The 24,578-nt window shown below is 40.9% G+C and overlaps 2 protein-coding genes across 6 annotated transcripts in view; one reads left to right on the top strand and one right to left on the bottom strand.

Annotated features, from left to right (window-relative positions):
* Positions 1-855: 855 nt before the first annotated feature.
* Positions 856-8,626, bottom strand: slc2a11l (solute carrier family 2 member 11, like). Its single transcript, XM_054757656.1, has 12 exons — positions 8,529-8,626; positions 8,354-8,452; positions 8,122-8,282; positions 7,922-8,046; positions 6,051-6,180; positions 3,545-3,693; positions 3,276-3,463; positions 2,802-2,912; positions 2,548-2,649; positions 2,385-2,460; positions 1,416-1,543; positions 856-1,320 (listed from the first exon to the last, which is right to left on the bottom strand). The coding sequence occupies exons 1-12, from the start codon at positions 8,550-8,552 to the stop codon at positions 1,105-1,107; spliced, it is 1,509 nt and encodes a 502-aa protein (XP_054613631.1). The 5' UTR covers positions 8,553-8,626; the 3' UTR covers positions 856-1,104.
* A 7,390-nt stretch (positions 8,627-16,016) lies between these two features.
* The window catches only part of kcnn2 (potassium calcium-activated channel subfamily N member 2), a 29,596-nt gene continuing 21,034 nt past the window's right edge, over positions 16,017-24,578 (top strand). For 4 of the 5 annotated variants that reach the window (XM_054757724.1, XM_054757723.1, XM_054757722.1 and 1 more), the window contains exons 1-2: positions 16,017-17,115; positions 17,567-17,662. In XM_054757724.1, coding sequence (XP_054613699.1) covers positions 16,402-17,115; positions 17,567-17,662 — 810 coding nt within the window. In that variant the 5' untranslated portion in view covers positions 16,017-16,401. The remainder of the gene's footprint in view (positions 17,116-17,566; positions 17,663-24,578) is intronic. The other variant, XM_054757721.1, reaches the window with a different exon arrangement.

Raw genomic sequence — 24,578 nt, forward strand, 5'->3', positions numbered from 1 at the left:
ATACAAATACAGTGGAACCTTGATTAGTGTCATTAATCCATTTCAGAAGGCTCGACTCTAACCAAAACGTACCTGAACAAAATACATTTTTCCCATAAGACATCATGTAAATGCAATACATGTTAACACAAAACACATGTTTGTAGTTTTCATACAGAAAACAATACAACATGCACATAAATACATATAAATGATGAATGAAAGGGATAAATAACCATTAACGGTTACTTTTACCTTCACAAGTGAGAAAAAGACACAATATGGCAGCAAGCTCTACACGGACACCACCTTCGTGTTTTGCTGTGAGTTATTTCTTGACTTCAATAGTGTTCCTCTGCTCAAGTCTCTGCTTTTCATATTGATCAAAGAAAAAAAGCAAAAAAAACCCAAAATGGAGCCAAAGAAAATTGCAAACGCCAGCGTTTAAAAAAAACCCCACTATTGAATTCAAGAAATAACTCATGGCAAACCACGAAGGTGGTGTCGATCTTGCTGCCACGTCGCGCCTTAAGAACACAGTTGGAGTCATGCAACATGCATGTATTAGTAGCACGACAAGACAAGCGCCATATTGTATGCTAACTGGAAAATGTACGCAAGATGTATGCAAAAATTCATCTTAATTAAAAAAAAAGAATGCCTGAAATAAAGACAGAACTTGACAGTTTATGATACCTTTGCAAAGGCGTCAGACAATACAAAGAGTGCATGGCGGTCTGCAGATGTCTGGCCAAGGGGTTATCCACACAGAAATGTTTTTTATCATTTAGGTCACGGGTCACCAACGTGGTGCCCGCGGGCACCAGGTAGCCCCCCACGACCACATGAGGTGCATGCCTGCTTTTCATTTAAATTTTCAGTTAATAATGTGAGAACAGTAGAAAGAAATGCATTCTGAAATACAAAATGTGAGTTGTGGACACCAGCATTTTGTTAATGTTCTGGTAAAACAAGCATATTCGCTTTGTTTGGGTTTAAAATAAACTCTGAAAATAGATGTTACAAAAATGAATAGCTCTTGGCCATTTTCATTTTGTAAAAGTAGCTCTCACAAGGAAAAACGTTGGTGACCCCTGATTTAGGTTATATTTTTGTCAAGTAAAGTTAAAATTTGGTCTCGCATGTTTTGGTGACATCAGGAGGCGTCTCGTCCCATTCTTTCCCCTTTGAGCTTCCGGGCTTGCTGTGCATCTTCTGGAAGTCTTCCGTTATTTCCAGAGGTGTCTTATTGTTCGTCTCAGGGACGTTGAAGTGCATGTACAGGCTGCTAGTGAGGCAGGTGAACAGGAATATGAGAAAGCAGAAGGAACCCAGATTCTCCTGCAATGGAAGCGTTCGCATTGTGGGTGAGTTTGTGATGTTTATGTGTGTCCTGTCCCGATCATAAATGTTTTCATATAATGAATGAAGCTCACCACTAAGATGGGGAAGATCATCCCCACTATGAACATGCATATCCAGTTGACAGAGCAGGCGACAGAGTAAGCAGCCGATTTGAAAGCCTGAGTGAAAATTAGACCTGGAAGAGGAGCGGTTGTTCCTCCTGAGGGTCAAAAACACATGGAAAAAATTAAATTATGCTTTGCAATTATAAGACCGAAACGACATGCTGTCTGCTTAAAGAGAGTGCTGCAGCACACGCCACAAACATTACAAACATTGCCCAGAAAAAACGACAAATTGTACTGTAGCAAAATGTAGTGTGTAGAAAAGCCTTCACATTATGTGCTGCCGTACACAACACAAACATGGCTGACACTGTGGCCCGAAAATGGCTGGTCGTTCTGCAACACACTCCATAAATATGGAGTGGCCCGAGAATGGAAAATCTTGCTGTTGCACAAACATGGCTGACATTCCACTCCAAAAATGTTGAGTTCTGCTGCAACATATTCCACAAACATGTCTGACAAAATGCAACAAAAAAGGCAAATACTGCTGTGGCACAGTCCACAAACATGGCTGACATTGCACCTCATAAATGGCCAGTCCTTCTGCAAGACACTTGCAAGACAAAAAATGCAGACATCATACGATGAAAAAGCCTCTGCAATATACTCCACAAACATGACTGATGTTCCACTCCAAAAATGTTGAGCCCTGCAGCAACATATTCCACCAGCAAGCAATGTTGACATCGTACCCAGTGGCGGAGCTACGTGTGGCCCCTCCAGCCATCCCACTGGCCATCTAGACATTTTTAGACATTTCAGGTATCAACTTATTGCTACCCCAAACATGGCCGACAATAAGCAAATTAAACTGTTGTATTGGTTCACATGATCATTAGATGTCTTCATGCACACAATGTCCTTTTATTCCTTTTATTATATTGATATTTATTTTCATTTGTTCTTGTTTTTTTTTTTTCAAGATTAACCTACCCGGTCCAATGGAAAAAAGAACAATGAAGATGAAAATGAGGACCATGCTGCAGTACGACATCCATGAGACGTGACGCTTGGTGAGACACATAAACAAAGTGTCAGTTTTTGTTTTTGATTCGATCTCCCAAATATGCATACATCTGATTTGGGTGTGGCTCACCTGCAGATAAAGAGTGATGGTGAGGAGGAGCAGTACAGCAGCCATGGCCAGGCATCCTCTGGAGAAGAGGACTTTCTTACCGACACTCCCGATAATGACAAACTGCAGCATCAACATGGAGCAAAGCAGAGGAAGAAGGTACCACAAGGTGGGGCTATAATTACACAGCAAGAGGTTTCGGGGTTCTAATCTGTGTTGCAGGCCGTGGAGCACATAAAATAAATAGAATGGGACATTAGAGAAACAGCACGTACACACGCTAGGGAGCCGAATGTTTCAGACAGCCCGGTTCCCAAAGCGGCATATGGCAACTGCAGTTCATGGAGTCCTGCTGCTCGAAACACCTCGTAGGAGTAGAAGTACACCTGCCGTGAAGCACAGCAATATTATTTGTGTTTAGACATCTCTGTAACAGGAACATCCTTAATGACTGCCTGAAATGGATCAACATTTAAACTACAAACGACAAAAATGAGTATGTTGCATTCCAGTGGCTAATCCTGAGTGTCAAAGGTCAGATTGTGCAGCGGAGTGGCCCACCAGATGGTGCTGTTGTATATTTGATACAGAGCAATGATTAACTTGAGGAATTAAATTACAAACAAACATGCTTTTTACGAATTCTGCCAAGCAACAAGTGAGCAGGAAAAATAATGTATTACAATGAATCACAATGGCTTTGTCGCCTACCTAAATGTTTTTCTGTATATTGAAATCACATCACTCACTGCATTGATGCCACATAGCTGTAGCAAGCCGAAGGCCACCATGATGGTTATCAGCTGCCAGCGGAGGGTTCTATCCAGAAAGAGCTCCATCACCGAGTGGCTTTTGATGTTCTGGAGGGCAGCTTTCTCCTCCAACATCTCCCCCACTTCCGTGCTGTGGTCCTTATTCCCCCACAGCCTCGCCAGAGCTAAGCAGGCAATGACGTGATGACTCGTCGTGTACTGTATAACATACATGCCCGCAACCTGTGAAAAACATGCTGTCACACCTTTCTCACAGGCCTGCTGGTCTCCTCGGTCCAGTAGTAGGAACTTAGGCGACTCTGGCAGGAAGGGGAGTGTGAGGAGCTGAAACAACGCCGTAATGGCATTGAAGCCCAGCAGCCAGGGCCATCTTTCCTTAGTGCCGAGTATCTCTCTGCGAGGACAGTGATGGCAAAGGCACAAGTCAGATGTAACTTTCTGCAACATCGCTGATTCCAAACAGTTATTCCAAAATGCGCACATTATGGCTTGGCATTGTCCGTTCATCCGTCAGTGGAAATGCCTCAGATCCAGGAGATGGCGCTTAATAATAATACAGAACGTACAAGGTTCTGAATCAGTGAGTCTTGAGTCTGGATTTGAAAAGAGGAAGCGAGTTTATGTTAGGCAGGTGGGATGGCGGGGTGAATAGAGGAGGAGAATTTGAGAAGAACAGAGAGGTCCCATTCTATAGTATTTTTCAACAATTTTAACTTCCTCAAAGGTGTCATTGTGTTGGAAAAAATTAGCTTTGATGCTGCAGTTTAGAAAGTTTAACAACTACTACTAACTTTGTGTCCACTCCTAACTTTTTCTATGAGAGCCGAATACAGAAAAAGTGAAGCATAAAGATGCTAAAACTAATCCACTGTAGGTCAATAGTAATAATAATAATAAAAATTAGTGTCGCTGGAGCCTATCCCAGCTGACTTTGGGCGACAGGCGGGGTACACCCTGGACTGGTCGCCAGCCAATCGTAGGGCACATATAGACAAACAACCATTCACCTATGGAGTCCTATTAGAGTCGTCAATTAACCTAACATGCATGTTTTTGGAATGTGGGAGCAAACCGGAGTACCCGGAGAAAACCCACGCACGCGGAGAACATGCAAACTCCACACAGAAATGCCCAACGGAGATTCGAACACAGGTCTTCCCGATCTCCAGACTGTGACTGCGTGGCCAACATGCTAACCACTAGACCACCGTACAGCCCTAAGACACACACATTCTTAAGAATAACTAAGCGTTGCGTAAAATGGGATCAAAAATTTATATATGCTGTATATGCTCAACTATCTGAACAAAACAGCCACATCTTAGCTTTGTGTTCTATGGCACAAAGCAAATGAGTGTAATATCTAATCATATAGCTCATTAATAATCAATCAATTTCACAACAGAGTGTGTGTCTCCACAAAGCGCTACTGCGCACTTTTTACATTAACACTGTAACACTGCACTTGTCCAACGTAAAAGATGCCACACATATCATATTAAGGACATTAAGGAGAGCAGACGGACGACATTTTAAGATGTGTAGCAAAGCCTACTTTTACTTACAGTATTTATTTATTTATTTATGTACAAAGCTGTCCTCCACGAAGGGGTGGGCATATATAAAGGGGGCGTGTCAGAGGTGCTAGGTATCTTGTCCATAAAGAAAGGTGTTTTTACTTTCCCTGTCTGACGACGTGGAAACGCAGACTTTCAAAGAGTAGAGCGCTCTTCTCAAAGGTGGAGCAAACAAGTGAGGGGATGATAGATTTTTCTCACGTTTGGTGAGTCTCTAGGGCAGTGTTTTTCAACCACTGTGCCGTGGCACACTAGTGTGCTATGAGGGATTGTATGGTGTGCCGTGGGAAAGTATCCAATTTCACCTAATCATTATATGCAAATAATGTGCGGCGGAGTGTCTGTGCTGTCTAGTCATGATCGGCAGAGTAACCATGTAATACACTTCCATATCAGTAGGTGGCAGCAGGTAGCTAATTGCTTTGTACAGGCAAAATAATCAATGCATGAATGGTCAGATGGCGATGACAGTGGCATTGTGGCTTGCGAAACAGTGATGGAGAAGTTTCTGGAAAGGGAAAATGCTAACTCTGAACAGCACCCTGGAAAAAATTCAGACCCAGATGAAAGCCCACGTATGAGTGGAGGTCAAAAGAAAGCAAAGACAGATAGCTGAAGCACAATCCCTTGCGCGAAGCAACACTAGTTGTCTTTCATTTGGATTTACTTTCACTGGGGATGCAAGGAAACGACTACGTTGTGCTTGGTGTGTGGTGGAAAGCTATCCAACAATGCTCTGGTCACAAGTGAGCTTAAACACCATCTCCAAAAGAGACGGAGAGTTGTTGAGGAAGAGCGTCGTGTGTGTCTTTTTTTGATTCCTGGCAGGAATTAGCTCTGTGTTCATCCAAACAGGCCCAGGTTTCACACCGAGTGAGTAGAAATGTGAATGATTCTAAAATACTTTTTATTTTTGTTTATTTGATTCCTACACTGACGTCTGTGATGAGAACAACTTTATATTGTCAATGTAGGCTACAGAGTTCATTTGCTAGCATTTTTGGCTGGTGGTGTGCCTCGTGGTTTTTTCAATTAAAAAATGTGTCGTAGCGCAAAAAAGGTTGAAAAACACTGCTCTCGGGAAAATACAGTATATTAATGTTAGAACATAATTTGCATAATAGGGGACCTTTAAAGACAACAGTAGCACATGTTCTACTTCCGCTTGGCCCACCTGATTCCCAACAGCTGACCAGAGAACTTTCCTGCAGCGACGAAGGTGGCGATGGTGACGCCTACCATCTCTCGTAGCATCTTCGGGGCACATTCAACGAGGTACACGGTTTGAGCTGAGAGACTGACTCCTGCATGTCGCACATGGGGGCATGAGTGGTGATGAGTGAAAGTTATGACCAAATATTTTCATAATTTCAAGAATGTTGCGTCCCAATTTTGGACTGTTCATTTATCTACACAAATGTCTGTTTTGTCCCATTTTTCTTGAGAAAAAGAAGCTGCCTAATAATACATAATAAATAATAAAACTCGGATATACGGGTAAGTAAAAAATATGTGAATATCATGAAAAAGTTTGATATTTTTTGCCAATTATTTCAGAAAGTGAAACCTTTATATGACAGTACAGTGGTACCTCGGTTTTCATTATTAGTTTATTCGAAAAGGTCTGACAAAAACCAAAACATACAAAAACTTGGGAAATTTTTTCCCATAGAAATGAATGTAGATCCAATTAATCCGTTCCAGACACCCAAATATAATAATCAAAAAGACATACTGCATATAGAGAATAATGATGGTTTTACATGCAGAAAACAATGCTTGTGTCTTTAATGATGAGTGTCACATCATTATTCTTTGTTAACGGACAATAAAATGCAGTTGTCCTTCGCCACTTCAAATTTAAATAAGTTAATCAATTAGCGCTGTTTTTGTGGATGAATACAGCCTAGTGATAGTAAAAAAAATATTATATATTTAATATTTATATTTTGGCCGCACGGTGGTCTAGTGGTTAGCACGTTGGCCAATACAGGAATAGCCTGGAGATCGGGAAGACCTGGGTTCGATTCTCCCCTGGGCATTTCTGTGTGGAGTTTGCATGTTCTCCCCGTGTGCGTGTGGGTTTTCTCCAGGTACTCCGGCTTCCTCCCACATTCCCAAAAACATGCAGGTGAGGTTAATTGGCGACTCTAAATTGTCCATAGGTATGAATGTGAGTTGTTTGTCTATATGTGCCCTGCGATTGGCTGGCGACCAGTCCAGGTTGTACCCCGCCTGTTGCCCGAAGTCAGCTGGGATAGGCTCCAGCATGCCCCCGCAACCCTAATGAGGATGAAGCGGTATAGAAAATGGATGGATGGATATTTATATTTATTTATGCATAATAATATATGCGTATTTAAGCAAATTTGACGTATTCTTGGCCTAAGTCAGTGCTTCTCAAATAGTGGGGCATGCCCCCCTAAGGGTGCGTGCTAAACTGTCGGGAGGGGTCTGAATGGAAGGAAAGATTTTCAATATTAGTGCAGACCTGCCAACATGTATGAATTTGTCGTACTCAGCATGCAATTTGCATGCAAGCTCAGTCTGTACAGTACAAATAAATACAGTAGATATCACTTTCTCAATAGTATTTCAAGTCAGTGGGGTGCAAAAACATTTCTGTCTCCCATAAGGGGCATGACAGAAAGTAACTGAGAACCACTGGCTTAAGTTAAGCATTTTCAAGCATAAAAATGGTAATGGGTAATGGCTGTTTTTTCATGTTGTCCAGGAAAAAACAAGGAACTCTCTCTGTGCGCGTAATGTGTTAATAATGTATATAAATATGGTTTTCACTTTCTGAAATGAGTGTACAAAATGTTGAACGTTCTGATGTTCTTCAAATTTTTGTCATGTACCTGTAGGGTGTTGATCTTAGGCCACACACTCCCCCTCCTTAGACAAATACACTATCTGATATGCTAAAATCCACTAAGCTGTTTGCAGACTGGAGTTGACAAAATGATGACATGCTCAATTTTGCATACTGTGTTGTTCAAGTATACCTGATGTGGTGTGATGGCCATTTCCTGCTAGTCTCACCTGAATTGATGCCATAAAGTAACCTCCCCACCATGATCATCTCAAAGGACACGGCTTTTCGGCTCCAAAGCATCAGCACAGCTCCGATTATAGACACAAAATTGTTGAGCAGAAGACACTTTCTTCTACACACACACACAGACCTGTGTTAATCCTTGGCATCTACTCGAAGAACGACTTTTTGTGTCTATACCACTCGCCTCCCAAATCTTGAGAAGATTGGAGGTGCCAGGAGGGAGCCCAGCAACCCTCCGATGGAAAAAATGGAAACAATGAAGGACCAGATGAGAGAGAGCTGCCACTGCTTCAGGGAGACATCATATCTCTGTATGTATGTTTGGTTCACCAGCTCCTTGATGTACTGCAGTTAACACATGTTAACATGGCTGCATCGCCATCACTCATTGCCGGTGTGGAATTCATTTGACTTACATCAGCGGGGGATGTCATCGTAGATATCCCAAATCCATACTGAAATGTCCCGCCAATGCCCAAGATAAAGATGGCGGCGATCACAAGAGGGCAATCGAGCTGAAATGCAAGCATGTCATAGCATAAAATGCAATTCATGCAAAAAAGTGGGAATTAACTGGAAAAAAGGACCTACCAGGAGTTTTAAGTGCTGCGACATAGCTGGATTCTCGCTGGAGTAATGAAGGCAACCCTAATGAATTAGTAACATGCTAAACTGGTACGCCACATGCGCTGCACCGAAATGAACCACCTTGTAGTGTGAACGACTTATTTTTGGCGTGTGTCTAGAATGTCAATTAGTTTGTTCAATGACGTCGTAAAAAATAAGGGTGAAAAACACTGGATGGGTTGTACCAAAAAGCCTTTCTGGTTCAGCTTCAAAACAAATAAGTAACATGGAAATTAACTGTGTAACCCAAGCTGGATTGTAATGACTACATCAAAGCTACAAACGGATCTTGCAATGTCACGCCCAGCTAGCAAACTTTGTGAGTTTAAAAAGCGAAGACGGTTTCCTGCGGAGATAAAAGTCCTCGATAAAGGCCCTGCTTTTATAATGTCTCTCCATCTTAAATTTGCTCATTTAATTAACTTTGCATCAAGGGTGTGTCGACGCAGATATAACTGTAGTGTCGTCTCGTTTTCTATGCAGGTTCTTCCTGTCATTTCACAGCCCGGTGGATAGTTGATCATTTGCCATGGGAGTGACTTAATGATGTAAATCCTAAAATTAATTCCAAAGAAAAAGTTGGAATATTATGGGAATATAATGGTAATTTTACCAATAAAACATTCTAATATTACAAAAATAAAAGTGTTATTTGACAAGAAAATACTTGTATGGAAATAGAATTGTACTTTTGTGCTAATAAATAAAAATGAATGGATGGGTGTCAGATGGGACCCTCTGTCCATGCATGTCCCTGTCCCTTCTCAGCTGTTTGGGCAAGTTGCCATAAATGCGACTGCAATAACGTCAATTTTAAAACAATAAATAATAATAATAATACATTTTTGATACAAGTTTAGTGGTTTTAAAAAGATACTCAAAGAAGCTTGACAAAATTAAATAAGACAAATAATTTAAAAAGTTTAAATATTCTGACAATATAGTTGCAATATTACTTTAGAAGTGTAACAATAAAAAAAAATACACATTTTATTTGACAAGAAAATCATATAAAGAAGAAAGTATTAGCTTTGTGAGGATAAACATACACTTCCAACTTATACATGGATGTATTGAATATATATATATATATATATATATATATATATATATATATATATTCGGAAATACCATTTTTATTTGAATTTGTATTTGTATTTTTTACGCATTTATTTATTTATTTAAGAGCGTGTGTGTTTGTGCGTGTGTGCGTGTGTGCGTGTGTGTGTGTGTGTGTGTGTGTGTCCCTAATGTGCCTTTGTCGTTCTGGTCCAGCGTTACCCTTCACAATTATTTCCGGGAATCAGCGCCATTCACTGGTCGCCCGTTGTATGTGCAGGCAAGACATTGCCAATAAATTCACTTCTTGGTCTGCGCGCGCACGGGTAATGGCACCTATTCACCTACTAAACTTGATCTTCATCATACGACACTCTTTATTTTGTGTCTCGGTCAGTCCAGGCAACGTTTGTGAGTATAGCACTAGTGCACCCGACAACAACAAAACTGAAGCATATTAAAAGTAATTTGGTCCTTGTGCGGAATGTTTGGAGTGACTAATGTTTGACTAAAAGCTAAGCGGCTAACAAAACAGGCCTCAACACAGCATAGTTGGTGCCCCAATATTCTTCCCCATATAAAACACTATCTTATAAAAACACTAAATTCCACTTCTGTTCTTTCTTGTCGTTAAAATATTTAGTTTCATAAATGAGTCAATGAAAGACAGGAGGAGAATATGTGTGTTGTCTACCTTGGAGAGCTACAGCATTCCTTTTGTTTAATTAAACCTCAAGATCGACTTTTTCTCCTCGGCGAGTAAACTACCCTGCAGCACTTTGCTGGCTCAATTCCCTTCAAATGGCCGATGAGCCACATGGAAGACTTTCCAGAGCCAAAAAAAGCATGTTTTTTTTCCCCATTCTTTAAAAAAAAAAACAACAGAGTGAAATGCGTGAGATTTGGTTACTTCTGTATATGTCTGAACTTAATTGTTATTAAGAACAATGCCTACTGCTGTACCACTTGTGCCTTTTGAGAGGTGTATAAAAATATGGCTTCTAAGAAGATTTATATAAGACAAGGACAGAATGTCAGATTTATGAAGGTGTGGATTTCCCCATCAGCAGTGCACACAAAGACAAGCAAGGTAAAGTAAATAAGTCGGAGTGCATTATGCTGTAACATGCAAGTATTCTGAAACAGTTGGAATTTTTTAATGTCAGCCGCCCACATCCAATATGATGTGTTCTCCTCAATGCTCCCCATACACCAGTAAAGGCTGCTGGACCATAATGGATCTCATCCTTGCTGTGCAGAGCATGCACTTTTAGCAGCAGATAAAAGTGGACGCAACACACTCGTGTAGCACTTTCTAATTATTAGAATGTGAATGCATTAAAGCCAGTATAGATATAAACAAGCGGATGTGTTTTTCAAAAATAGGATGCACGGTCATACAGTATGTTTTATTTCATGAAACAAGCTATTTGCAACCCTCACCAGGACAGAACCAATGCATTAAAACTCAATTTACTGCTGCTACACAGTGCTGATATTTAATCTTAAACTGCCTTTCCTTACGCTCTCCTGCTGCAGTATATTTGTAGTCAGTGGACCCACTTCAAGAAGCACCTGCGGCTTGTGGAGAAAATGATCCAGCAGTCTGCCCAGTCCTGAGCTCAGGTAATAACTACACCCATAAAGCGCAATAATGAGTGACACTGACCTGTAAAGATATTGGCTAGTAGATGAGTAAAAGATGAAGTTCAGAGACCATTCCCAGAGGAAGCTCCTTCAAAGCCAAGTCTATTTTTAAGTGGGACTTGGCAAACCTAACAGACACAGTTTTGCTGTTTTTAAGTAATAACTCACAATAAATGCTGATGTGGATGCTTTTAAGCATGGGCACCAGTGATAATGTACACAGTGGTTAACTTCCTTTTACACTTGCATGACAGTTAAGAATGTTAAAAAGCATGATGTTTGACGTCTCACCTGCAGCAAACTTGTACTCCCCTGCGGAGCCGTAAACCGAGTAAGGTGTAAGTATGCTTGCTATTCATTGTTTTTAAGTTTTATCATGCAGCGGTTAACTCAGCTTTTCCACCCATGTGGTCATGTTCTTTGCCTAAGTGCCCTCATGTCAATTAGACTTTACCAACACATCAGCACAGTGGCCATACATCAGTCTGATGGTGGACATAAACTTGCGAGCAGTCCCGTGTGGTGACAATTAACCAGATTGACGGTAAATCTCTCTGCTCACTGTAAATGGTTGTTGGGTCAGTAGCTGCATTACTAAAAGCCGTATATGGATTCTGGTATTAGACACTTGTATAGAGGAGGAAGTGGGCACCTTAGTTACGCATCTCTGGTGTCCTATGTCCCTACTATGAATATCCATCAATCCATTCATTTTCTATGCCACTTGTCCTCACTAGGATCACGGGGTATGCTGGAGTCTATCCTAGCTGACTTTGGGCGAGAGGCAAGGTTGACTAGTGAATAAGTCCATTTTAAGATACAGCCCAATTGTATAACTGCCGTTGTGTTAGGGCTAAATTGTTGTCCTTTTGAGAGAACCTTCTTATGGGGAAAAATTATGGTAACGAAACAACCAACCCCATCCACAAGCTCCACTACTGTGTATCCCCGCTATTTGCAGGGGTTATGGTCTGAGACTCCTGGCAAATAGGAAAAAAATGCGAATAACGGGAGCACCCATAAAAATGCCAATTTTTGACACTCCCTTCAAATATGCCCCACTCACTTAGTAAATGTATTTTAAAGGGTAAAATGTATGGATACTCACCAATAACAAAAGATAATGAAAGATGATCAATCAGAAAACATTTTGAATTGGAGTCAGTCTAGTTTTGAGCGTGGTCATAAGGATACCATGACAACCGTGCTTTACGTCTCTTGTGGCACCGCCTGCATCTCCCTCTTAAGCGGCTAGCAGCACGAGATGCCGAGGTGTTGCTCCAAATTTTTGGAGACAAAAAGAAAGAATGGATGAGTTTTTCCCCACAAGGTTTTTTAGTAAGAAATCCCCAAATAGTTGGGGCAAATGCTGAATGGCGGCTAGGCAGGGCTCTGCTGTACTGATGTTTTCTGGTCATAATGAATATGGCCACTAGAGGGCAGCTGTAGTTTGAGCTTTTCAAATTGTCCAGCAGTGTTGGGAGCAAACTCATTAAAAATATGATTGTTTTTCAGTAACAGTTAATCTAATTAATTATCATTTCAAATATAACAATTCCATTACCATAACCGGGCAGTGGCGCGTTATTATGCACTGATATATCTGAAGGCTGTTACCTGCTCACCAGCTCGCTCAGCCAGCCAGGAAAAGGACAGCAGTAGCTGCAAATAAAAGTTTTTTTTCTCATTCAAGAAAAAATGTCTTTGGTGAGGGTGGAGGGGTGACAGACAAAAGTAATGATGATGGGCTAAAGGTAGAGTGCAATTTGATTATAAGCCTAGTGCCAGAGTTCAGGTAGGTGGGTGTTGTTACAAACCTCAGTGCGCCACAGCCACACAAGAGACTGCGATGCAACAATGGTGAACCAGAGCATTATGTTGAGTTAAAACTGGCATTTTTAGGATGGATGTAGTGACACTACTTCACCTTCATTGATGTAAAAGGCAAGGACATACTGTACATGTGAAGTGTACATTATGCCCCAAGTGTTTGTCGGCGTCCGTTGTAAGTCTCATGAAACATTTCTCACACACGCCACTAAAAACATAAATCCAGATTCTTTTACATATTTGAAGGTTTTTCATAAAAAGTAACACAGTAATTATCTTCCGTGGTTCCTAATTACATTTATGAAGGGTAATTTTGTTACAAATTCAATCACTTTTTGGGGGAAGTAACGAGTAACTATGACTAATTACTTTTTAAAGTAATCTGCCCAACACTGTGTGGCGAGAAGAGGCATTCAACAGGCTGCATTGGTGACTATATGTATATATTTTTTTAATTTAAGGTGTACATTTATGTGTGAATGTTGGGATTGGCTGGCAACCAGTCAACCCTACCTCTCGCCCGAAGTCAGCTGGGACAAGCTCCAGCTTCCCCATGAACCTCATGAGGACAAGTGGTATAGAAAATGGATGGATACATGGATCATGTGTGTCAAATATGTATGGGACTGTGAAAATAAAAAAAAATATTGGCCAAATAACGTGAGTATTGGAATATAGGCAAAGATCCATATTTCTTTCTTTTTTCCTTCACTTTTTAATGGACAGACCTTCATAATGAGGCATGGGGCATATTTATGAACATGTAAATGAAATTTAAATGATGTGTGACCTTGGCATGAGCAGCATTTTTTCATTGCAATACTTTGCGAAAGTATACATATGCTGTGATATGCGCTTATTAACACACAACGTCCTCCAGCAGTTTAAGATGCTCCAAGTCTACAGCGGCTGCTGCTCGGATGAAGAACGGAAACTGGAATGATATGAAAGTGGTAAGTGCGCAGATGATGTTTTGATTTTACTGAAGGTACAGTATTAAACATCAGGACACATCACAAAGTCACCAGTGATACTTTTAGATAAATGTGTCCTAAAATAAGAGAAGTACAAACTTCGTCTGAGTAGGGCATGACAGTTTGTGAACAAATGTCAAAGAGCCACAAAGAAATAATGAACTTTATAATCGCTCTCTGCGCTCCTCACTCACTCGGCTGTCCCGTCTAGCGTATAATTGATGCTCTTAATCTTAATAGCGATTTTGATCCTCTCATCCAGACTGGCATCTGTAGTTCTAATCATCCCGTTCCTGGAACGCATTAAAAAGGAGGCCTGAAGCAAAATTAAACCTCAAAAGTAATTTCTCAACTTGGCATCAGGGGACTTTTTTCCTACATTTTTCTATAAATAAATGCTCGGGAGTCCATAACCGGGTGACATTGACAACAGGAACTACTGAAATGATACAAGTGACCTATGTGCATTCTCAGGCCCCTTCATTAAGCACACCTGCACAATATAATGACACATCACAGCCCCTGTATTGGATTCCATTAGCTTGCACACGTTATGTTGTGGCCTGCGGGAGTGTGGGTGCCTTATATCCATAGTTGTGTACTCCAGAGTTATTCACATTTAATGCAGAGGTGAGCGTGATTGATCATGTGGCTTAAATAGAACGATGGGAAGTGATTTATTAGCCTTGATTGCCACTATTTGAATTTTCCATCACTGTGTTTCAAAGGACTAATGAACGAATGTCTGTGAAGTGATGAAGTGTTTGAAAAGTGCTTTGGAACAGAATGCAACGCCACAATAAGATCGCCTTGAGTTCAAAGGGTTCTTTCTCACAATGGACTGTATACTTTTAGTTACTTCAAAGGATAGTTTGTCATGTCCGTCGTCTCATGCATGCTCAAAACAAATAGTCAAAATAGTTTCGGGGTATTATATGTGAGATGGCTTGATGGTTCATCTTTACCAGCATCGGGGAAACAATGATAGGCCCCAGGCCTTTTATTTATAACCCCAAATAAAAGTTAACTTTCCAGAGCCCATCTGCACTATACAGGAACGCTTTCCTGGGTCATTAATGGTACACTGACTACAGTGAAGCCCCTTTTCCACTGTTACTCGCCTCACCACGGCTGTACTCACTATTGCTTACTTTGCCAAAAAAGGGTATTATTTGTATTAGCATGTCAGTTGCGAGTTACGGGCAGGCCTTAACCACTGCTGGTCGAGCAGCTGCATCGTACTGAGAGCTGTTCATAATATTTTACATGTAGCTGAATAAATTGAAGAAAATGTCACAAATATATCTGTTGATGCAAAAATGTATACTAATACTAATAAAAAACAGGAGTTTTCTTGAAATATGTATAACTTTATATTTAACTAGATTGAGTTTAGCCTATTTACAAATTAAAAAGACACATAAGCACATCGTTAAAACGGTGATACATGCACAGAGATGGCTAGATACAGGTGGGGGCTATCACGTGGTGCGGATGCAGCCAATCGGGAGTAAGTGCGCATTGCGATGCTGTGCAGAGGGACAGTTTTATGAAAGGGCGCTTTAGTGATCAATGACTAGTGTGTGTGTGAGAGAGAGAATATGAGAGAGCGCTTCATGGTGAACACAAGCACCCCACACACTTACGGTTAGTACACAGCTTGGTGAGTTAAAATGTGGAGGCTCCTCGGCGCAGGATAACTTAAAGGTGTAAAGGCTTTACCGTGATCATGTGACCACCGGCCAATCAAATGAATCAAGTCTGCATGGGTTATAACAAAAGAAGCTACGCCCCCCTGTGGGGTCAATCAATGTGTTTGTGGAATTTTTGCAAAAGATTGATTTTTTTTTATGTGTATTTCAGTTTTTGGAAACAAAATGAACTCCGAGTGATACATGGTGGCAAAAAGTGAAAGTAAAAAAAGTAAGCCAAAAGTAAAAGTACAAACATAATGCACATAAAGTTCATAACTGTACTTTCGGGTTGGTGCACCTGTACTGCTTTTAAACAAATGTACTTTTTTGAGTCCTATGGAGGTGGAATATTGTACATTGGGGGGGCATAAGATACGTCTGCTGTACTCTGTGTGTAACCTGTATACAGTAAAAGGCAGGGCTAGTTAACCCCGGATTGCAAGCTCTTCATGACGTCGGACTAGATTGTCCTGGTCCTCCTTGCCCAATAGGAGCTGTTGTAGTCTTATACCGGAGCCGATATGGCTCTGTCCGAGTACCACAACGCCCTTCGCCGGGTGCTATGTGGTGCCGGACTGCTGCTGCTTTAAAAAAAAGAGAGAGAGGGGGAAAAAAAGAAGAGGCAAGCGTGATATGGGAAGCCCGTTGCATCTGCGGAACCATTTCTACACGGAGCATCCCAGTCAGCACCACTACCAGCAGCAGCTCCTCTGCGGGCCAAGCAGACAGTCGCCTTGCACCTGCACGAATGTCGATTGCACCTGTCATGCCTGCGACAGCCTCGTCCTCCGTGGGACGCCACCGACGTGCACCGAGGTAACTTTGAGGACATCTTCGGAGACGTCTTCCGGGCGAGGCGTCCGCGACCTGACTCCCTCTAGCCATGCCACTTCCTCCAGGCAGCAACAGCAGCATCCCGGGGCCAGCGACCAGCAAGCCTCCCGCCATGAGACAGCCATGAGCAGCTGCAGATACAACGGCGGCGTTATGCGGCCGCTCAGCCACTTGAGCTCGTCTCGCAGGAACGTACACGAGTTCGATTCCGAGTCGCAGCCGCTGCAGCCCCTCTCGGCCGGGGACGCGTCGGACACGTTGGCAGCCTCCAAGCCTGAGAACCACTCGGCCACAGTCATGCCTTACGCATCCGGGGACGGAGGCGGGGGCTGCGGCCACAGCGGGGGGAAATCGGGCAAGAAGAAGAACCAGAACATTGGGGAGAAGCTTGGCCACAGGAGGGCCTTGTTTGAGAAGAGGAAGCGACTCAGCGACTATGCTTTAATCTTTGGGATGTTTGGGATCGTTGTTATGGTTATAGAGACAGAACTCTCTTGGGGAGCCTATGGAAAGGTGGGTATCTGGCAGTTTAGGAAACTTTAAAAGTATATATATTTTGTAAATCCTTTTTGTCCATGTTTGTCCCATTAAGATCACTCTTTTACAAGAGAGACCTGGCCAAGAAGGCAGCAGGAGAGTTAGTTTTTTAACATTTAACTACACATAGATCTGTTTCTGTCCCCCAAGTTACCATCTACACTAATGTACCTCTTTGGTGGTCACCAAAGTAACTTTGTATAACCTTTACGCGACCAAACATTCAAGTGTAATGGGTACACACAAGCAGTATCTTTTAGAGTGGTGAGCCATTTAGAGTGTCCTGTATATGAGGTAACAATAGTGCTGTGCTAAAGTGATCGCACATCTTTGTGATTCTCTCACCTGTGTAACATAATAAGTGTGGTGTTGTTTTTTTAAATGCTACAATCTTGTGTTTGGCTTTAGTGTTGTCGCTTTCTTCCAGGAGTCCCTGTATTCATTAGCTCTAAAATGCCTGATAAGCCTTTCTACAATCATCCTCCTGGGACTGATTATCATCTACCACGCAAGAGAGATCCAGGTAATGAAACACACCTTGTGTTTTTTTTCTAAATGTTGATGTGACTTAAGAGGATGGAGCATTTAGTCTGATGTAAAACACGTACACTTAAAACACACAGCTTAACTCATGTATTTGCAGATAAAAAGGGAATGTTATTTTCAAGTGTGAAATTAGTTTTGCAGCGTGTACAACTTCAGTTTCAGGTCATTTAAGATCCAAATTAATGTAATGTCAGCCATTCAAAACCACATTGAAAATGGGAAAGATTTAAGGACTGTGCGTTCACCGCTTCAATGCGGCTCGTCAGGGGAAATGTTCAAGTGTCTGTGCAGTGTATAAATTAGTTTTGTAGCGTGTTCAACTTCAGTTTCAGGTCATTCAAGATTTAAATTCACATCAGCTGTTCAAAAACACGTTGAAAATGCTGAAGATTTAAGAACTTCACGTGTTCATTGCTTGAACACTGGTCATTAGGGGTAATGTTAGGTTCAAATGTCTGTGCAGTGTATAAATTAGCTTTGTAGCGTGTTCAACTTCAGTTTCACATCATTCGAGATCCAAATTTACATCAGCCGTTCAAAAAACACAATGAAAATGCATTCAGTGCATGAATACTACTCGTCAGCCACAAATAAACACCCCACCACCTTGAGAATGTCCAACACTTCGACAGTTTTATGACCTTGGTCAGAAACATTGCAGCAACAGTTCATCTTAAGCCTCAGCACCCGCATCTCTGTTGAATGGCCACAAAATCAATAGTGACACATTCTGCACTGAAAGGATCTATGTTGCTTTCACATATGCAAGACATTTCAGTTTCAATTAACTTAAGAGGGGAAACAACTTGAATAGTGTTCTTGTTCCTGCAGACGATTGAAATGGTGTTTGCTCAATGGTTCAATGCTCACGTCAGATTGATTGTCATGTTTTGCGTCTGTCTTATATTTTTAGAACTTACAATTCCCAGGGGAATAACTGTCATTGGAATGGCCCAACTGTAAAATGTCTCATTGTAAAGCTTTCTTTCATAAGTGATGATGAGAGAAATCCACATTACCATATTTCAATGTGTAACTGAAGCGATTCAGTAGCTGTTTATAAATTAGGAAGCATACATTTGCATGAAAGGAGCACATCTATTATTTGCTGCCTCCAACGCCTTTCTAGCCTACGTGTAAATTATTCAATTCATAAAGGGGGCCAAACTTTTCTTTATGTGTGTAATGTGGGCTTTATTTGTGATTGATATGCCACGCTGTGTTCCTCACATCACAGCAGGTTTGTTACAGGCTTGTAACAGGGTTGGCTTGTATTGGTAGCGCATTTATGGGCTCCAGTCCCCATAATAATCAATTTTAGTGCATGTGGACTGATATTTGTGATATTTCTGATATTTGCATGTTTGATATTTGTCATTAGTGTTTTCCCTGTGTTTTCTAGTTGTAATATAAGTGTTCCTCTTCTAAACAACTGAAAGGCAGGTGGGAGCTTTTGTGAGAAGCGAACACGGCATCCATGCTCACTCAATGCTGCTTAGATGGGACTTGAGTAATGCTAAATAGGATCAGCACCACATTTGAAATCTTAATAGATACCCACCTTCTGCATATCCCTCAATTTTGTGATTAAGATTCATGCCTTTTTTTTTTTTTTTGAGTGGTTAAGAAAAACATCCAAAAATTGCCTTATCGTGTTACAAAAAGTGGGGAAAAATAAATCCTGGATACTCAATTTTATAATAACTTGCCCTTTATACTATAAAAAAATCCCTGCTGAGATGAGTCGAAACTGATTTGCATAATCCTACTCACAAGCAAGTAAACTAATGAAAACATCACCCCTCCTTGGTGGAAAAATGTGACCAAATATAAAAAGACAGCATGATACAATGCATTTAAACACAACAGAAGAGTGCAACTGCAGTAACCAACTATAACATTCAGAGTTATCAACATGAATTAATTCAAGTAGATATTACTTACTCCCTATTTTTGTAGTCATTTTCACATATTGAAAGAGTAAAAATAGGAACGCTAATGAGTTTACTACACACAAGACAACCGAAACGGAAACTTACTGATGACCTGGCTCTATATAAGGAGGCATGTACAGTTTAGGTGATCCATCGGTAGGTAGCTGCTGCTTCTTGTTAAGTGACCTTAAGTCTTTCTGGTTTATTAAACAGTAATTTTAGTCTTGACAGGATGTTTCCCCCCTGCAATGAAATCCATTATGCATGCACGTCCATGTGTACTCACAGATACCTGTCACACATACAGCTGTAAGTCACCGCCACCACTCCCAGCCCCTTAAAACTGATTCACTTGTCAGGCTCAGTAAATATTACTCCTTGTCATTTAATCTACTTCCTTACAAATGTTTTATTTGCTCTTCGAAAAAATGGCCGCATCCGACAGGGATAGATGCTGCCTACCTACTGTCATGGGAATTAGTTTGGGAAGCATCTGCTGTGCTCAGATGGCCTCCCGAGGCACGCGTATCATCATAAAACAGAGACGGGAGTATCCGTGAACTAGATTGCTCCCATCATCCCTGCTCGCTTTCATGTGAAATCCTCCTGTCCACAGCCTATTTTTAGTCCTCCTTGATGTGTTAGCAGATGATCAAGTTGCCTTGATGCCTCTTGTTGACACATGGCCGTCCGCCAGAGGAATTTTTAGACTTTTTACTTTAGTTGCGGTTGTAGTGTTTGCAGGCAGCGACTTACTGACTCTAACGGTGGAGATTGCGTTGTCTCCCCCCCACCCCACCCTCGACTTTGCTTTGTCATTGTCAGCGTGTGTCTGAAGCCAGGAGCATCATCCTGCTTTGAGATGGTCGTTCACCTGCCTCCCCAAGTGGTTGGAAACTGATATTTTATCATTTCTCTTACGCTCACATCTAAATTGTGTTCAGGCTACTGCTGTGCCGCTGTCCTTTGTGCTGACATTTTTTTCTCATGGACTAATGCAAAATTCTTTGGTGCTTTTATGTCTTTGATGTGATGTGAAATTTGCATACTATGAAAGTTAGTATCACAAACAGAGCAGCTTGACAAGGGTATGTCCTTTTGGAGCCACTCATCTCACTTACTGGCTGATTATGATTTTAATTTTTTTTTTTTTAAACAGAAACAGAAATAAAACAGAAATACTCGAAATTGTCCATAGTTGTGAATGGTTGTTTGTCTATGTGTCCTGATTGACTGGCAAACAGTCTGATGTGACCCCCACTCGGCCGACTTCAGCTGGAACAGGCTTCAGCTCACCTGAACCTCTGATGGAGACTGAATGAATGAATGAATGAACGAATGAATGAAACCATGACTCCATATGCCAGTTTCAAAATATTTTTTTTCACTACAGTGCCATCTGCTGGATTTTTCTCATATATCTTCGTTCTTGTTGACTGTACCTGACACTTGAGGCTGGAGTCGGCAACTTCACTGGCTGCTGACCTCAATGTTTTCTCTGAATATACAAGCTTTTTCTAGAGCAGACACACTTCTTTGCCTCCTGACCAGAACTGTAAAGATTATTTATTGATGGCTTCCTCTAAACCATGCACTGCCTGGAAATGGGAACATGTGTGCATCTTGGCTACAACAATAACGAAAGAGAGATTTATTCAGGTGTTTACTTTGCTTGATTAAAAAGTTGGTATTAGCATACATGAAACTTGAGTTGTGAATGCTAAAAAACTTAAAACAAGTCAAGCGTAATGTGCAACAGCTTTGGATTTATGATGCCAAGTGGTCCCTTAGTGGCTCGCTTTGATATCATAAATAAAGCATTGCATTAATGTCTAATTGAGCCGAACCCCTCTCAACTTTGTTCACTAATGAAATTGAGCGATTTCATTCAAGATGACAAGATGTACGTTTCCCACTCGACATTACACAGATTAAATATTGAGCGGGACTCCATTAGATATATTGAGTGTGGTGATGACCCTAACCAGCACAGCCCAACTAGCAGCGCAGGTGAGCTGAGATACAAAAACTTGCCCACCATAAACTAGGATAGCCCTACATGGAACGCAGACCTCTGCTAAGGTTGAGTTGTTAACAAAATTGTTTTTGTGTAACCACATTGTGGCTGTCAGCAGTGTGCACTCTGACAGGAACGATGCAGTACCAGTGTTTCAAGATGTTAACATTAGCTGAATGTGGTTCTACTATTTACGTTCTGTGCCGCCAATTATATTTAGAGCTTGATTTTGCTGTTCCTTTTGATTCCTGCATGTTGTTTCTTGAATGCACTGCAGCAGTTTTGTCATTGGGATTTTTGTGGTTAAATAAAGGTTAAATAAAATAAAAATACATTGCTGTTTTTTCCCTATTTTTGATGGGGTTTTTTCACTAATCGTATGTTCAGAATGTGCCGATAAAAAGGGTAGGCTGCAAGCTGCAAATGGTCCCTAGGTCACACTTAGGATTTTGCGATTATTGCATCAGGCTCAAATTGATTGGGTACATCAGATCTGTCCGTTTATGGCTTTGGTAGATTTTTATCATATCCGATTCTGTGCACTTTTTCCTCTGCACTTGCGCCACGTAGTCTATATTCAGCATAACTAACAGCGTGCACACACTTTGGATTTAGAGGACATTGTCTAGTGCAGGGGATTAGCGTGTCTCGGGTGTGCGAGTGTGCCCATTGTGAGCGCATGTCCACTTCTTTCTTGGGCTTTCTTGGACTTAGCCGCAAGGTGAAGGTTATAGGATCCAATTGTGTGTTACAAAGAGTCAAACATGAGTGTCTTGTGTTAGAAGCTAAAAGGATAACACAATGGTTGACATGAGAGAACAGGGTCAGTCCATGAATAATGTCATTACAAGTACCACAGTGTATTTACTCACTGTCCTGAGCTATGTGCAGAGCATCTTCAAATAGATTGCATTTTACTTGCCCCTGTCATGTGCCATGGCAACAAGAGTTCTGCAAAAAGATGAATTTTATTGTGTACCTTTTAAGATACACTCAAACAAAAAAACACTTTTGCTATTGCTCCCATCTTTCATGAGCTGACTATATAAACAAACGGCCTATTTCTCTCTCCGACTGTTCACAAATCTGTGTTAGTGAACGCTTCTCGTTTGCCAAGATAATCCATCTACCTCACGGTTGTGGCATATCGAGATGCTGATGTCCACCAGATCTGTTGCCTGTGAATTGAATGTTCATTTCTCGACCATAAGCCATATCCATAGTCATTTCAGAAAATTTGGCAGTACAGTCGTTCCTCGTTTATCGCGGTTAATTGGTTCCAGAGTCAACCGCGGTATTCAATGTTAATAAATGGAATATTTCCGTAGAGATCATAGGAAATATATTTATGACTGTCTGAATGCGTTTTTTTTGTACTATTATTAGAGCCATGTAGACATGAACTCTAATCCCTATAGTCCCCTTTACACTCCTATTATTCTTTGTTTACTCAACATTGCTAATGCGCAGCCTACGGGATCACTGCAGGGACACAAGAGAAGGCCACGGCTGCCTACCATGTTAGCAAGCTAACTGGTAGCCTCCAATTATTTATTCTAAACCTAAAAACGGGTTTGAAATGGAGTGGGGAAGAAAGACAGTAATAATCCAAAAAAAGTCCCACTTCCACACGGAATGGGAGGAGAGCTTTTTTCACTCTATCATGTCGGACATGCCATGGCTGACTACATGCAATGTCAAGGTAATAAGATGTCATGTTTTGTCAATGTTTTGTGTCATTACTGACGCCTAGTGGCCATAATACTACATTTAGAGTAATTTGTATTTCAAGATTTTTTACTTGGCCGTAATCGTCCACCAAACCGCAATCATTTATTAATTAATTAATTTTTGAAAAAACGCGATAGAGTGGGGGAGCGATATCAGAACCCGGAAGACTGTACATCCAAACGATCTTACAACCACAGACCGCGTGTAACCACACCAGCCCATGACCATGGAGGGCCAGCATCTTCACCTCCAAGATCAATTGAGAGGGTCGCGGGCATGCTGAAGCCTATACCCAGTCCTCCTTTAATTAATCATCACTGGAGCATCTGTAAAATAGACATGCAAATTATTTGTGATTTGTGTGTCATTTTGCAGTCTGTGTTCATTCCATCTTAAAAACAATTAGTTTTCTCCCTCCTGCTCAAGTGGATGAGTTTCACACAATTTAAACATGACTCTTTTATTGCTATATTTCTCTCTTTTTTTAAATGCCCTTATTACTTATTCTGTTTATGCCTGCAGATTCTTCCAGTTTGTTAAAAAACATGAAAAACTGATTGTCAGCTATGCTAGTTTTTTTCACTGTACCTCAGAAGGTCTTATGAGAATTTAGTAGTCCAGCGATCCCTTTTTTAGCACAGTTAATTGGTTCCAGACCCGGCCGTGATAAGAGAATTTCTGTAAACTAGGATTCCTTCTTTATAAATTGAATGTTTTAGTAGTTGGATCATAAAAAACCTGTTTGCAACCTTCTAAATACGGTTTTTAACATTATTAGAGCCCTCTATACATGAAACAACACCCCTACATTTACCTTTACACTCGTATTACCCAATATACAGTAGATATAATCAGAGAAAAAAGCTATTTAAGACATATATAAAACTTGTCCTTGTGTGTGTTGAAATAGATGTGTGGAGGATGGGATGTCAGGGGTTCAGAGTTGATATTGTTAGTATCATTGATATCATTTGATTATCATTTTATTATTGTGCCTGTTGTGAGGTAATTCAAACTTGCAATAAAAGCCTGTTGTTCCAATGTTTGTATGTTTCACCAAACATTAAAGTAACATTACTGACACCTAGTGACCAGTGTAGAATACTACATATCACAATTTGAATGCGCCTTCTTAGTATTTTATTCTTTTTATTTCAATTCATTATAGCCGTTTTTATGCTTGAAAATACTTAATTTGGGCAAATACGTAA

This window comes from Dunckerocampus dactyliophorus, chromosome 17, assembly GCF_027744805.1.
Source record: "Dunckerocampus dactyliophorus isolate RoL2022-P2 chromosome 17, RoL_Ddac_1.1, whole genome shotgun sequence".
Lineage (NCBI taxonomy): Eukaryota > Metazoa > Chordata > Actinopteri > Syngnathiformes > Syngnathidae > Dunckerocampus > Dunckerocampus dactyliophorus.